Source organism: Sarcophilus harrisii, chromosome 6, assembly GCF_902635505.1.
Source record: "Sarcophilus harrisii chromosome 6, mSarHar1.11, whole genome shotgun sequence".
NCBI lineage: Eukaryota > Metazoa > Chordata > Mammalia > Dasyuromorphia > Dasyuridae > Sarcophilus > Sarcophilus harrisii.
In genome coordinates this window covers 192787965-192798931 of record NC_045431.1, presented here as the reverse complement: position 1 = coordinate 192798931, position 10967 = coordinate 192787965, and the positions used below count along the sequence as shown (strand labels likewise).

General features: G+C 40.5%; 1 protein-coding gene across 1 annotated transcript; it reads right to left on the bottom strand.

Annotated features, from left to right (window-relative positions):
• Nucleotides 1–3695: 3695 nt before the first annotated feature.
• LOC100916503 (progonadoliberin-2) lies at nt 3696–9347 on the bottom strand. Its single transcript, XM_003774501.3, has 4 exons — nt 9264–9347; nt 6217–6371; nt 5831–5890; nt 3696–3942 (listed from the first exon to the last, which is right to left on the bottom strand). The coding sequence occupies exons 2-4, from the start codon at nt 6346–6348 to the stop codon at nt 3907–3909; spliced, it is 228 nt and encodes a 75-aa protein (XP_003774549.1). The 5' UTR covers nt 6349–6371; nt 9264–9347; the 3' UTR covers nt 3696–3906.
• Nucleotides 9348–10967: the final 1620 nt, after the last annotated feature.

The following is a 10967-nucleotide window of genomic DNA, read 5'->3' as shown; positions in this document are numbered from 1 at the left end:
AGAGCCCTTCCCTGATTTAGAGTTACGATGTCCTATGTTTCAGTCAGAGTGAACACTTATTATTATCAGGCACTATGCTAAGCGTACAGTGTGGGGCTGCTGTTGTAGCTAATCAAAAGACTTCGTGCATTTTTAAGCAATTAAAGCCTTAAATCTCATCACCAGCAATGTGCTCATTTTTTTAAAAGGGAGTGTCCAAAAAAAAAACAACAACCACCAAAAAACCCTAAGGAGTAAGCTTCCATATTATTGTTCTGTAAGAAATGACCAACAGGATGATTTCAGAAAGGCCTGGAGAGACTTACACGAACTGATGTTGAGTGAAATGAGCAGGACCAGGAGATCATTATATACTTCAACAACAATACTGTATGATGACCAGTTCTGATGGACCTGGCCATCCTCAGCAAGGAGATCAACCAAATCATTTCTAATGGAGCAGTAATGAACTGAACCAGCTACGCCCAGAGAAAGAACACTGGGAGATGACTAAAAACCATTACATTGAATTCCCAATCCCTATATTTTTGCCCACCTGCATTTTTGATTTCCTTCACAAGCTAATTGTACAATATTTCAGAGTCTGATTCTTTTTGTACAGCAAAATAACAGTTTGGTCATGTAAAAAATAAATAAATAAATAAAAAGGAGTAAGCTTCCAGTGGGATATTGGAGAATTAATAAATCAACAAGTAAGAACAGGAGGCAAAGGATGTCTGTTATAATTATATGTATTCTGCTTTATGCCTTTAAAAGCATTCTGAGAAATGGGGCCATAGATGTCACCACACTACCAAAAGGGGCCTGTGGAGGGAAAAAAGCTTAAGAATCCCTGTTTTAGGTCTTGACTTTTTAGGGTTTTTTTTTTTTCCTTGCACACTTTGATCACACATTTCTTACATAGTATTTTGTACACAGTCATTGTTGGCAACATGTCCCGTTCTGTTTATGGCCACCACACAGCTCTCCAGTGCACTTTGGGTCATGGGCAATTTTTTATTTTCTATTATTTTCTTATTTGTTATTTCTTATTTGCAGTTATATATATTATTAGAAGAATTATAGAGTTTGAAAAAAGAGCTTTGTGACAGATGTCAGAGTCACTGGAAGCACTGCCCAGTTTGTCAAATACAACCTAACTAGTTTTTTTTCTCCTATACTGGGCTCACTTTATTGCCTGTGCAAGCTCTATATCTATATCTATATCCATCTATATACTTATGCTGGAATTACACAGCTGGACACAAGTCTAGACATGCTTACTTTTTTTATTTTACCCTTTTAAACTGTCAGGCCCATCTCTTCAGTGTTCACAGATCTCACTGAAAAGATTTAGGAGTTTTCAAGAACTTGGTACAATCAATGAAATGCCAGCCACAAACAAGAGAATCTGGAGGACCTCACCACAACAGGCACACTCTCTCCACAACAAATTCTCCATTACAATTCAGAATACATATGTCAAGGCATACAGTTCCCTGTTGTAAGCTTCCCTTGAAACTAACAGTCTAAAGATTCTTTGAATAAAAATATTCCTAGAGTTGGTTGCATTCATCAAGGAATTTTGTGGAATATTGTTGAGAGAGACAGCCTTTGAGGATTAGGGTTGGACTGAATGTTTGTTGAGGTCCCTTCCAAATCTTAGGTTCTGTCAAGACTGTTTTTCTCTATTCAGCCAAGTGCTTTTTTATAATCAGCAAACAGCTACTGCCTGGGAATCCTTAAGGACCATGGAGAGTGCTAAAAGCATTGAGGATTCATTCATTCATTCATGTATATACTGTGTGTATCATCCCTTTTAGCTTGATGAAACAAGTCTCCCAAACAACTGCCCTGGGAATTGGGTAGAAATCACAGCTCTTCACCACATAGTGATCCTTAACTTGGCTCCAGCAGTAATTGCTCCCAGTGGATCAGCTGGCCGGTGAATCTACTTAGGCAGTGTGGAACAATGGAAAGAGCACTGCTCTGGAGTTGGGAGACTTGGGTTCAAGTCCTACCTTTGTGGCCTCAGGGCGGGAGTCATTTAACTCCTATGGGTCTGTTTCTTTGTCTGCAAAATGAAGGGGTTGGCTACTTCCAGCTCTAATTTATAAGCCTATAACTCAGAAGCCTGGAGTCCAGGAAGCACTGGATGCCACAGAGGGAGCAATAACATAATTTAAATGGGAAAAATAGGTGGAAGTTCCAGAGAAGCAGATTTTCTGTCAATATAAGGGAAAGCTCCACAGAAATCATCTGAGGGGGCTGCTGAGCCATGACTACCTCTGTATGAGTCACTCATGAGTCACTCCATCCACAATGATTGATTGCCTGGTGAAAGCTAGTGTGGTGGATTACCCCCTGAGAAGATAAAGAAGGCCTTTTTACCAGGAGAGAGCAATAGTGGAGGTGGTTGAGGAGGAAGAGCCCCTCATTCAATTTAATTCATCAGCCAGCCAATTAGCATTTATCAAGTACCTGCTATGTGTCAGGTACTGGGCTAAGCATTGGGGATCCAAAGAAAGGCAAACAATTGTTCCATTTCTCTAGGAGTTCTCAGTCTATGGGGGGTACAAAATGTAAACTATGAAGTGTGATTAGAAATAATCACAGAAGGAAGGCACTTGTATTAAGTAGGTTTTGGAAAAGGTTTTCTATAGCCCACTTTCTTAAAGGTCATATAACTGGATGTGGGGTGGGAAAATTATGATTTATTATTAATAAATGTTTGATTTAAATAGCATTTTATATGCCTCATGAAAATTTCTCAGAGGAAAAAGGGGTTACTAGTGGAAAAAATTTCAGAAGCCCTAGTCTACAGAATGTAGGATTTTAGCTGGGACTTGAAGAAAGCCAGGAGGCAGATGAAGCAGGAGAGAATGATGGGTAGAGCAGTCAGTGAGAGAACACATTTAAGGTTAGGAGATGGCATGTCTTGTTGGAGAAACAGGGAGGAGGTCTGTCACTAGATGGCAGATCGTGAACACTGCAGGATGTAAGGCATAGAAAGACAATGAGGAAAAAAAGCACCAATTTATGAAGTGTTTTAAGAGCCAATGAGAAAATTTGCTATTTGATCCTGGAAGTATAGAGAGCCACTGGAGTGAATAGGAAGGTGCCATGGTCTGGTCTGTGCTTTAGAAAAATCATTTTGGGAGCCTAGTGGGAGACAGACTAGAGTGGGGAAGACCAAGCAGATGCTATTGTAATAATATGAACCAGCACAATCTGACAAAGGAGAGAAGGGGGTTGGTAAGAGAAATGTTGCAAAGATAGAAAAAAGAGGTTGACTGGATATGAGGCTGTGGCTGGGGTGGGGGTGAGAGGAGGGATGGGGTAAGAGAGTGAGAAGCTGAGGAAGACATCTAAGTTTTGAGCTTGGGAGACTGGAATAATAGTGGTACCCTCAATGGTAATACGGAAGTTAGGGAAAGAGGAGAGTTTTGGGAGAAAGATAATGAATTCATTTCTGGGCATGTTGAATTTGAAACATCCAGAGGACATCCAGTATGAAAACTAATAGGTAAGTGGAAAAGGGAGAATGAAGGTTGAGAGACACATTAGGGTTGGGCAAGTAAATCTGACTCCATCTACAGTGACTGATTACCTGGTGAAAGCTAATGTGGTGGGTTACCTCCTGAGAAGATAAAGAAGGCCTCTTTTATAGAGATCATTGAAATGATGGGAAATGACAAGATCACCAAATGAAACAGTACAGAATATTAAGACATTTATTAATTAACTACTTTGAGCAATACTCTGGGGTTACAAAGTTTGACCTGGCAAACCCCCTGTCCTTAGGGACTTATAGGAAGAGAGTATAGACATTAATAATGATAACAAACAAGGAAAGGATTTTGGGAACCCCCAGAAGCTGAGGGTGAGATATGTGCTGACATGCTGGGGGAAGGGTGATGGGTTGGGTCACTTCTTCTGTTTTTGCTGGGCCAGAATATCAGCCTGCAGAGAAGGAAGAGAATAACACTAATGATATTAATGAAGCAAGGTGTTGATGTGTTGTGTGGATGGAAAACTAGCCTCATTGGTGCTGGATTCAAGTGCTGTCTCTGACACTTATCAGCTGCTTGACCCTAAGCATGTCCCAACCTTCCACTGTCCCCAAGCTTCTTCTGAGGAGGTACATTGGGTAGAAGGAGTTTCCTTACTCAGAAGTTCACTCAAATAATAAAAACATGGCAAATTTTGTTCCTTGGGGAGTTTTTCAATTTGGAAAGGGCTTTACTGTTTTCAAAATACTTTCACATGTACAATAATCATAATTTTTAGGGGTTGTTATTAGTATAGGCATTCTAGATGAGCAAATTCTTCTACCCCAGGCAAGTCATTTAATCACTTTTAGCCTCAGTTTCCTTATCTGTAAAATGGTAGTAACAATGGCACCTGCAGAAAAATGGAAAAGAACTTATATGTTCTAAAATATTTATAGCAGCTCTTTTTGCAGTGGCAAAGAACTGGAAATTGTGGGGATGCCCATCAATTGGGTAATGGCTGAACAAATTGTGGTTTATGATTGTGAAGGAATATTATTCTGTTATGAGAAATGATGAACAGGCTGATTTTAGAAAAACATGATTATGCATAAAATAATAGAGTGAAATGAGGACAACCATTAAATAGAATGTTCTATATAGTGACAGCAATACTATTCCAAAAATAAATGTCACCAACTAAGTTATTCTGAAGTATTATACATACTCTAATTGTCTAATTGTTGTGCCACAGTTTCCTTTTATTGTTCTGCCTCAGTTTTCCTAATTGTTCTGCCTCAGTTTTCCTAATTGTCCTGCCTCAGTTTCCCTAAATTGTTCTGCCTCAGTTCCTTGAATTGTTCTGCCTCAATCCTCCTGGTTGCAACCCCCTTTACTGTTTATTAGGACTGAGATAATTAGGACTGTGGAAATCTGGCCACTCTGGCATTCTAAAATAGTCATAAACTGTAAATGTATAATCCCAGATAAAGGGAAGTTCAGGCATCCTGGCTCCTAAATCCTCCTAAGTTATCAAAAATTTATAGTCCTCACCCCCAACCCTCTCAGAACCTGATTGATGGTTCATCCCTGGATATTCCCGAGTTTACCAGTGTTCGGACTCCAACCCTTTCTCTGCCTGATGTTGGAGCCGCGTATAAAATCCATTGGAATCTTACATTCGAGGCTGGATTCTTTGAGACGAAAGTCTAATTTAGCCCTGAAGACAGAATGGATTTTGCTCTGCCTCCAGACTATCTCCCTCTCAGAAATCCAAATAAAATATTAAAAACTCTCCAATCTTTATCTTGTCTCACTTTTCTATCATTACATAATCAACTACAAAGGAGTTATATGGGAAGATGTTATCCACTTCCAGAGAAAGAACTAAGAAATAGAAATACATATAGCATAGTTTCACACACACACACACACACACACACACATTAAATGGGTGCTTTCTTTAGTGTGGGATGGAGATTTTCAATGTAACAAAAATAAATTAATTTAAATTGTAAAAATAGCACCTGCTTCATGAAGTGTGCAGAGGACCCAATGAGATAATATGTGTGAGAGATCCCAACCTCCTAATTTTTACATGAGGAAACACTCAGAGAAGTCAAAGAAGTTGTCTGAAGTCACACAGGGGACTTCTGAACCCAAATCCTCTTTGCTTGGTCTGAGCTTTCTCTCATCTGAGCGGGGAGATTCTATTTCCTCACTTGGAAAAAAAGATTAGGAGGATGGGGCTAGATAAGGGATGGATGACGCAGTAGAAATCTATTTCCTTTGTCTCCAAGGGCCTTGGGAGAGCAATGGTGGTCAGGATAGGCCTGGGAGGACTCAGGGCTTGCTCTCACCAGCAGCGTCTTCAGCAGGGACCTCTCACCACCATCCCACGACTTCGCTTCTTCTGAGGCCTGAGCAGGGAATGGAAAACAGAAATAAATGAGGCTGTTTTTCCTTTTTTCTCAATGACAGGGAGAGGATCCTAGGTCCCACGAAAGCTTTAGAGATAGAGGGAGTAGGAGAAGGGCTGCCCTCATCCATAGTTCTGACCTCCCCAGGGAGATAAAGGTGGTTCTGGGGCCCAGGCTCCCATAAGTGAGCTTTGGGCCAAGATGGCCTTGGGATATCATCTCTAACCCCAGACCCAGTGGAGAGGGACCCTGTGGGATCTTCAAGGGAGAGGAAGCAGAAATAATGAAGGAGAAAGAATGAAGAAGGAGGGATGCATTTCACTTACCTCTAGGCTTGGGTTTCCCTCTAATGCTCTCTTCCCCCCAGGATACCAGCCATGGGACCAATGTTGAGCATAAGAAATCTGGGTCCCCAGAACCAGTAGTGCTAAGAGCAGGAGGGGTCGAAGATAAGACATGGCAGAGATGTTATCCGGGTGGCCTGGAGGATGGGACGGAGGGACAGAAGACAGTCACCAGGCTTGCTTCAGCAGACTAGAACTTGTTGCTGAATGGACTTGGAATCAAGTTCTTGTTGATGACTAGCAGCTGTTGCTTTCTCATTTGTAAAACTGGGTAAATAATACACTTCATTCTCTCTATCACAGGATTTTGTGGCAAGAGCAATTTGCCTACCTCGAAGCACTATTAATAATATAATCTCTCTGCAGGAATATTTACATGTACCTTTCTTCTAGTCAGCCTTCCATCCCCAGGGAAGCCAACTCAGACCCTACTTTATTATCCCCCCTCGCTTTAAAATCTGCTTACTGTCCCAGTCCCTCCCTCTCCCTCTTGGGAAAGCCTAAAGAACTAGAACAATACAGAGTAGTGAATAGAATATTGGTCTTGGAGTCAGGAAGTCATGGATGCAAATCTTAATTCAGACTTTGCTAGCTGTATGGCTCCAGGAAAGTCATTTAACCCGTTTGCCTTTGTTTCCTCATCTGTAAAATGAGGAGGATGATAATAGCACCTATCTTCAAGGATTGTTGTGGGGGGGAAATGAGATAAATCTAAAGCATTTAGCACAATACCTGACATGATAGACACTGTGTAAATATTAGCTATTTGTTATTATTATTAAATTTCTCTTTTATTCCTTAAATGGGGGAGTCAGACTGGATAGCTTAGGAGATCTCTTCCAGCTCTAGGTATATGATTTTACAAAATTCCTTCTAGAGGTGAAGGGAGTGAGTTTATCTTGCTTTTATAAGGGAAGGTGGAAGAAAGTAGTGGATTCATTGCAGAGTTGGGGATCTGGGAGTAAATGAAGGGAGACTGAATTAGATTTCTGTTAGTCTTCTTTCTCAAGTCTCCAGTCCATCCACCTAGCAGTAATCAAAGTGATTTTTTTCCTAAAGCATAGGTTTGACCATGTCCTGCCCTTGCTTAGTAAGCTCCAGTGGCTCCTTATTAATTCTTGGATCACATATAAAATCTTCTGTTTGGCTTTTAAAGATCTTCATAACATGGCTCCTTTTACTTTTTCAGTCTTTTTCTTTTTTAAAATAAGTTTTTGCTGATTTAATTTTTTTTTACATCACTACAGTTTTCCCAAGTATTCTTTGCCCTTTCTTCCTTTGCCTAAAGAATCATCCCATAAAGCAAGTAGTATTTTTTAAGACAAAAATTGAAAAAGAAGGAAAAACTAACATAAGAAATTAATATATCCAAAGTCAGAATCTTTTCACTCTTTTTATATTTGACTCCCTCTCAGCAATCTAATCTCATCTTCAGAAGGGAATCTTTCCCAGCTCTCTTTCCCCTCTGAAAGTATGTTTTCAATTACTGTCTCAATATCTTCTCTGTATATAACTATTTACATATCTGCTCTTTTAGAATGTAAGGTCTTGGAGGTCAGGGACTTTTTTTTTTTTTTTTTTTTTTTGGCTTCCTTTGGATCCCAATACTTAGTACAGTGCCTGCCATATGATAAAGTTAATAGATGCCTGTCTGACCTCCATGGAAGGAGGTCACTAACTCACTCCACCGAAGTCCATTCTCCTTTTGAAGATCTCTGATTTCTTAGGGAATTCTTCTTTATATCAACCCTGCATTTGCCAGTCTGCTTCCCCTCCCCATACCCACCTTGATTTCCAAATTTCCTTAGTTTATAGTTCTGCCTTCAGGGGCTAACCTGAATAAGTCCAATCCTTCACACAATAGCTCTTCGAATACATTAAGAAAGTTATGGTTTATTCCTAAATTTCCTCCTCCCCGAGGCTTTAAATGTCATGTCTTGAGTCCTTTCCTATTCTCCTGACCCTCTTCTGAATATTCTCTGGTTTATTTATCAGTGATTTTCAAAGTAGGACCCCAAACTGAGCCCAATACATACTAGATATGGTCTCCCAAGGGTAGAGTAACACCAAACTGAACCCAGTACATACCAGATGTGGTCTCCCAATGGCAGAGTAAAGGCTATTTGGCTTCTAGATGTTAGAAGTCTCAATTCAGTCTAAGATTGCATTAGTATTTTTGACTGTTGTATCCTTGATGCATCTTCTCAAATCATAAAGTGAAATTAAAATCCAGAATGTTGAGGCTGAGGATCTCAACCCCATTGTCTTTTACTCTGGAAGCAGGAGAGCAAGGAGTTCCTTCCACCAGTCAACTATTCATTCCCTGTTAGAGGGGCTCAGGAGTGAGGAACAGAAATATTGCCAAAGAAAGTTCTGTTGCTCAGCCCAGAAGAGAGCATGCAAAGAGATGCATCAGGGTAAGCAGTCATGATGAAAAGCAGTTGCTTGGCTATTTTTCCAGGGCAAATTTGTGGGAGACACAAAGAGGATAAAGGTATCAGGGAGGGAGAACCTACAACTGGGAGGATGAGAAAGTACTAGTTTCTCATCTTTCTGTCTCTGAAGAAACTGCTTCCCTCTCCCTCTCATTCAGCTTTCCTCCAATTGGTAAACCAGACAAGAGCTAAAACTTTAAAATCTAGAGAAAAGACTTGTCATCAGAAGCACTGGATAGAAAGGGAGGATGTTTTGGGGGAATGAGAGGAGACACGGAAAGCTTTGGAGCAAGGAGAAAGGGGATAGACAGAGGAATCCCAAGGAAAGGAGAGATCAGGGGAAAAGGGGAAAAGTGAATGAGGAAGGGGAATTCCTACATCAAGGGGAGAAGGGACAGGCAAGAGGAGAAGCCCTGTGGGGCAAGGGAAAAGAAGATTGGGGTAAATGGGAAAAGTATAGAGGAAAACCAAACTTGGAAAGAAGAGGGAAGAGCTGTGGGTGAGGGACTGAGTTTTCCCCTCATTAGGAAGAAATAGAAAAATCAAGCATCCCAAGGACCTGGGCAAGAAGAGGAAGGCAGCAAATTTACTTACCGGAGAGTGGGTTTAGATTGGTGGCTTTGGTAATAGCAGCAGAGACTCAGACTCCAAGACTGGCCACTGGGAGTATTTATCCAGGACTGGCTCCACCCTAATTTCCCTTCTCCCTCTCCCTCCCCACTCCATTTGCTGGGCTGAAACAGAGAAGGTGAAGAGAGGGCAGGACAGGCGGACAGTCTGGTCTGGATCTAGACTTTGGAGGGGCAGGCTCACTCAAATAGCTAGGGGGAGGGATGGAGAGAGGGACAGAGTAGAGAACATGAGCCATGGGTCATGGGAGTCAGGTAACTTAGTCATAAATTGTCAGAGCTGGAAAGGTCCTTATCTGGGCTAACACTATGAATTAATCACCAACAAGAATTTATCAAATGTGCCTACTATATGCTCTGCACTGTCATTGTACAGATGGGGAAACTGAGGATCAGAGAAGGGAAACGAGATATGTTAATCCTGTGCCTGCTTCTCGGATTTGATTTCTGTTGTCAATGGGAAAATCTAGTTCCCCATGTTTGAAACCTGGGTCCTGATGCTTCCCTCCTCCCTATGCTACTATTCTTTGTTACACCATCTGGACAATTGAAATAGCCTCCCAATGGGCCTTTCTGTATTCATTCTTCCCACCCTGCTAAGCTATCCCTTGTAAACATTCTCAGAACAATCTTTCTTGGGTATTTATGTCATTTTTTCTGCTCAAAATTCTTCAGTGGCTCCCTTTCAGCCATAAAGCTCAGACTCTTTGACCCAGTATCCAGACTATGACACTGCCCAAACATTTCAGTCTTATCTCATATTACAGCACTCTTTAGAGTGTGCTTCTCCCCTTTACACAACCTGCATTCTCTTAGCACCTATGACATTCCTTGAGCACGGATGATTTTCCCTTCCATTTTTCTTCTTGCATTGTTTTCCTTCCTATCAACAATTACCTCCTATATGATGTATTCTTTGAATTTTATCTCCTTGCCCTTCTTCTCTAACCCTTTTCCCTGAAATAACATTTTATTCTCTAATATTGAATGTATTTACCACATATTATCACACATTATCTATATTTATGTCTTATTTCCTTACTAGACTATAAGTTCTATGAAAGAGTTACATATTATTATATAATTCTTATTTCTATGACATGTTAAGGTTAAAACATTGTGCTTTCCTCATAACAATGCAATGAGGTAGGTAGTTTAAGTATTACCTTTTTTATTTTATAAATGAAGAAGCAGAGGATCAGTGAGTGGGATAATGACCTATCCAAAATCACACAGCTTCATCAGTATTGGCACTGGAACTTCAACTGAGATGCCTTGACTTCCAGGGCAAATTTGTGGAGGACACAAAGAGGATAAAGGGAGCAGGGAGGGAGAACCTATAATTAAGAGACGAGAAAGTACTAGTTTCTCATCTTTTTGTCTCTGAAGAAACTGCTTCCCTCTCCCTCTCATTCAGCTTTCCTCCAAATGGTAAATGAGAGAAGGGGCAAAACTCTTATTACTAAGCTGTGTTTTCCCCAGGATTAAGCATAGAGCTCTTCAAATAATAGATTTATAATAAATGCTTAAGTTGAATTCAAATCATTCCTACTTGATTATCCCTTTTTAAAATAGTTCCTCAGTGGATAACTATCCTCATTGTGAGAATGGGTTTCAGCCTTTTTATCTTGGTAGGTAGTTTCTTATCTGTAAAATGGGCAGAGAATCA

What these genes read in the sequence shown, in the direction of transcription:
- LOC100916503 (XM_003774501.3), bottom strand. Translation starts at nt 6,348, where the DNA reads ATGTCTTATCTTCGACCCCTCCTGCTCTTAGCACTACTGGTTCTGGGG. An exon ending in AGGGAAACCCAAGCCTAGAG is followed by an intron (nt 5,891 to 6,216) that starts GTAAGTGAAATG and finishes TTCCCTGCTCAG; the next exon opens with GCCTCAGAAGAAGCGAAGTC. An exon ending in CCCTGCTGAAGACGCTGCTG is followed by an intron (nt 3,943 to 5,830) that starts GTGAGAGCAAGC and finishes CCTTCTCTGCAG; the next exon opens with GCTGATATTCTGGCCCAGCA.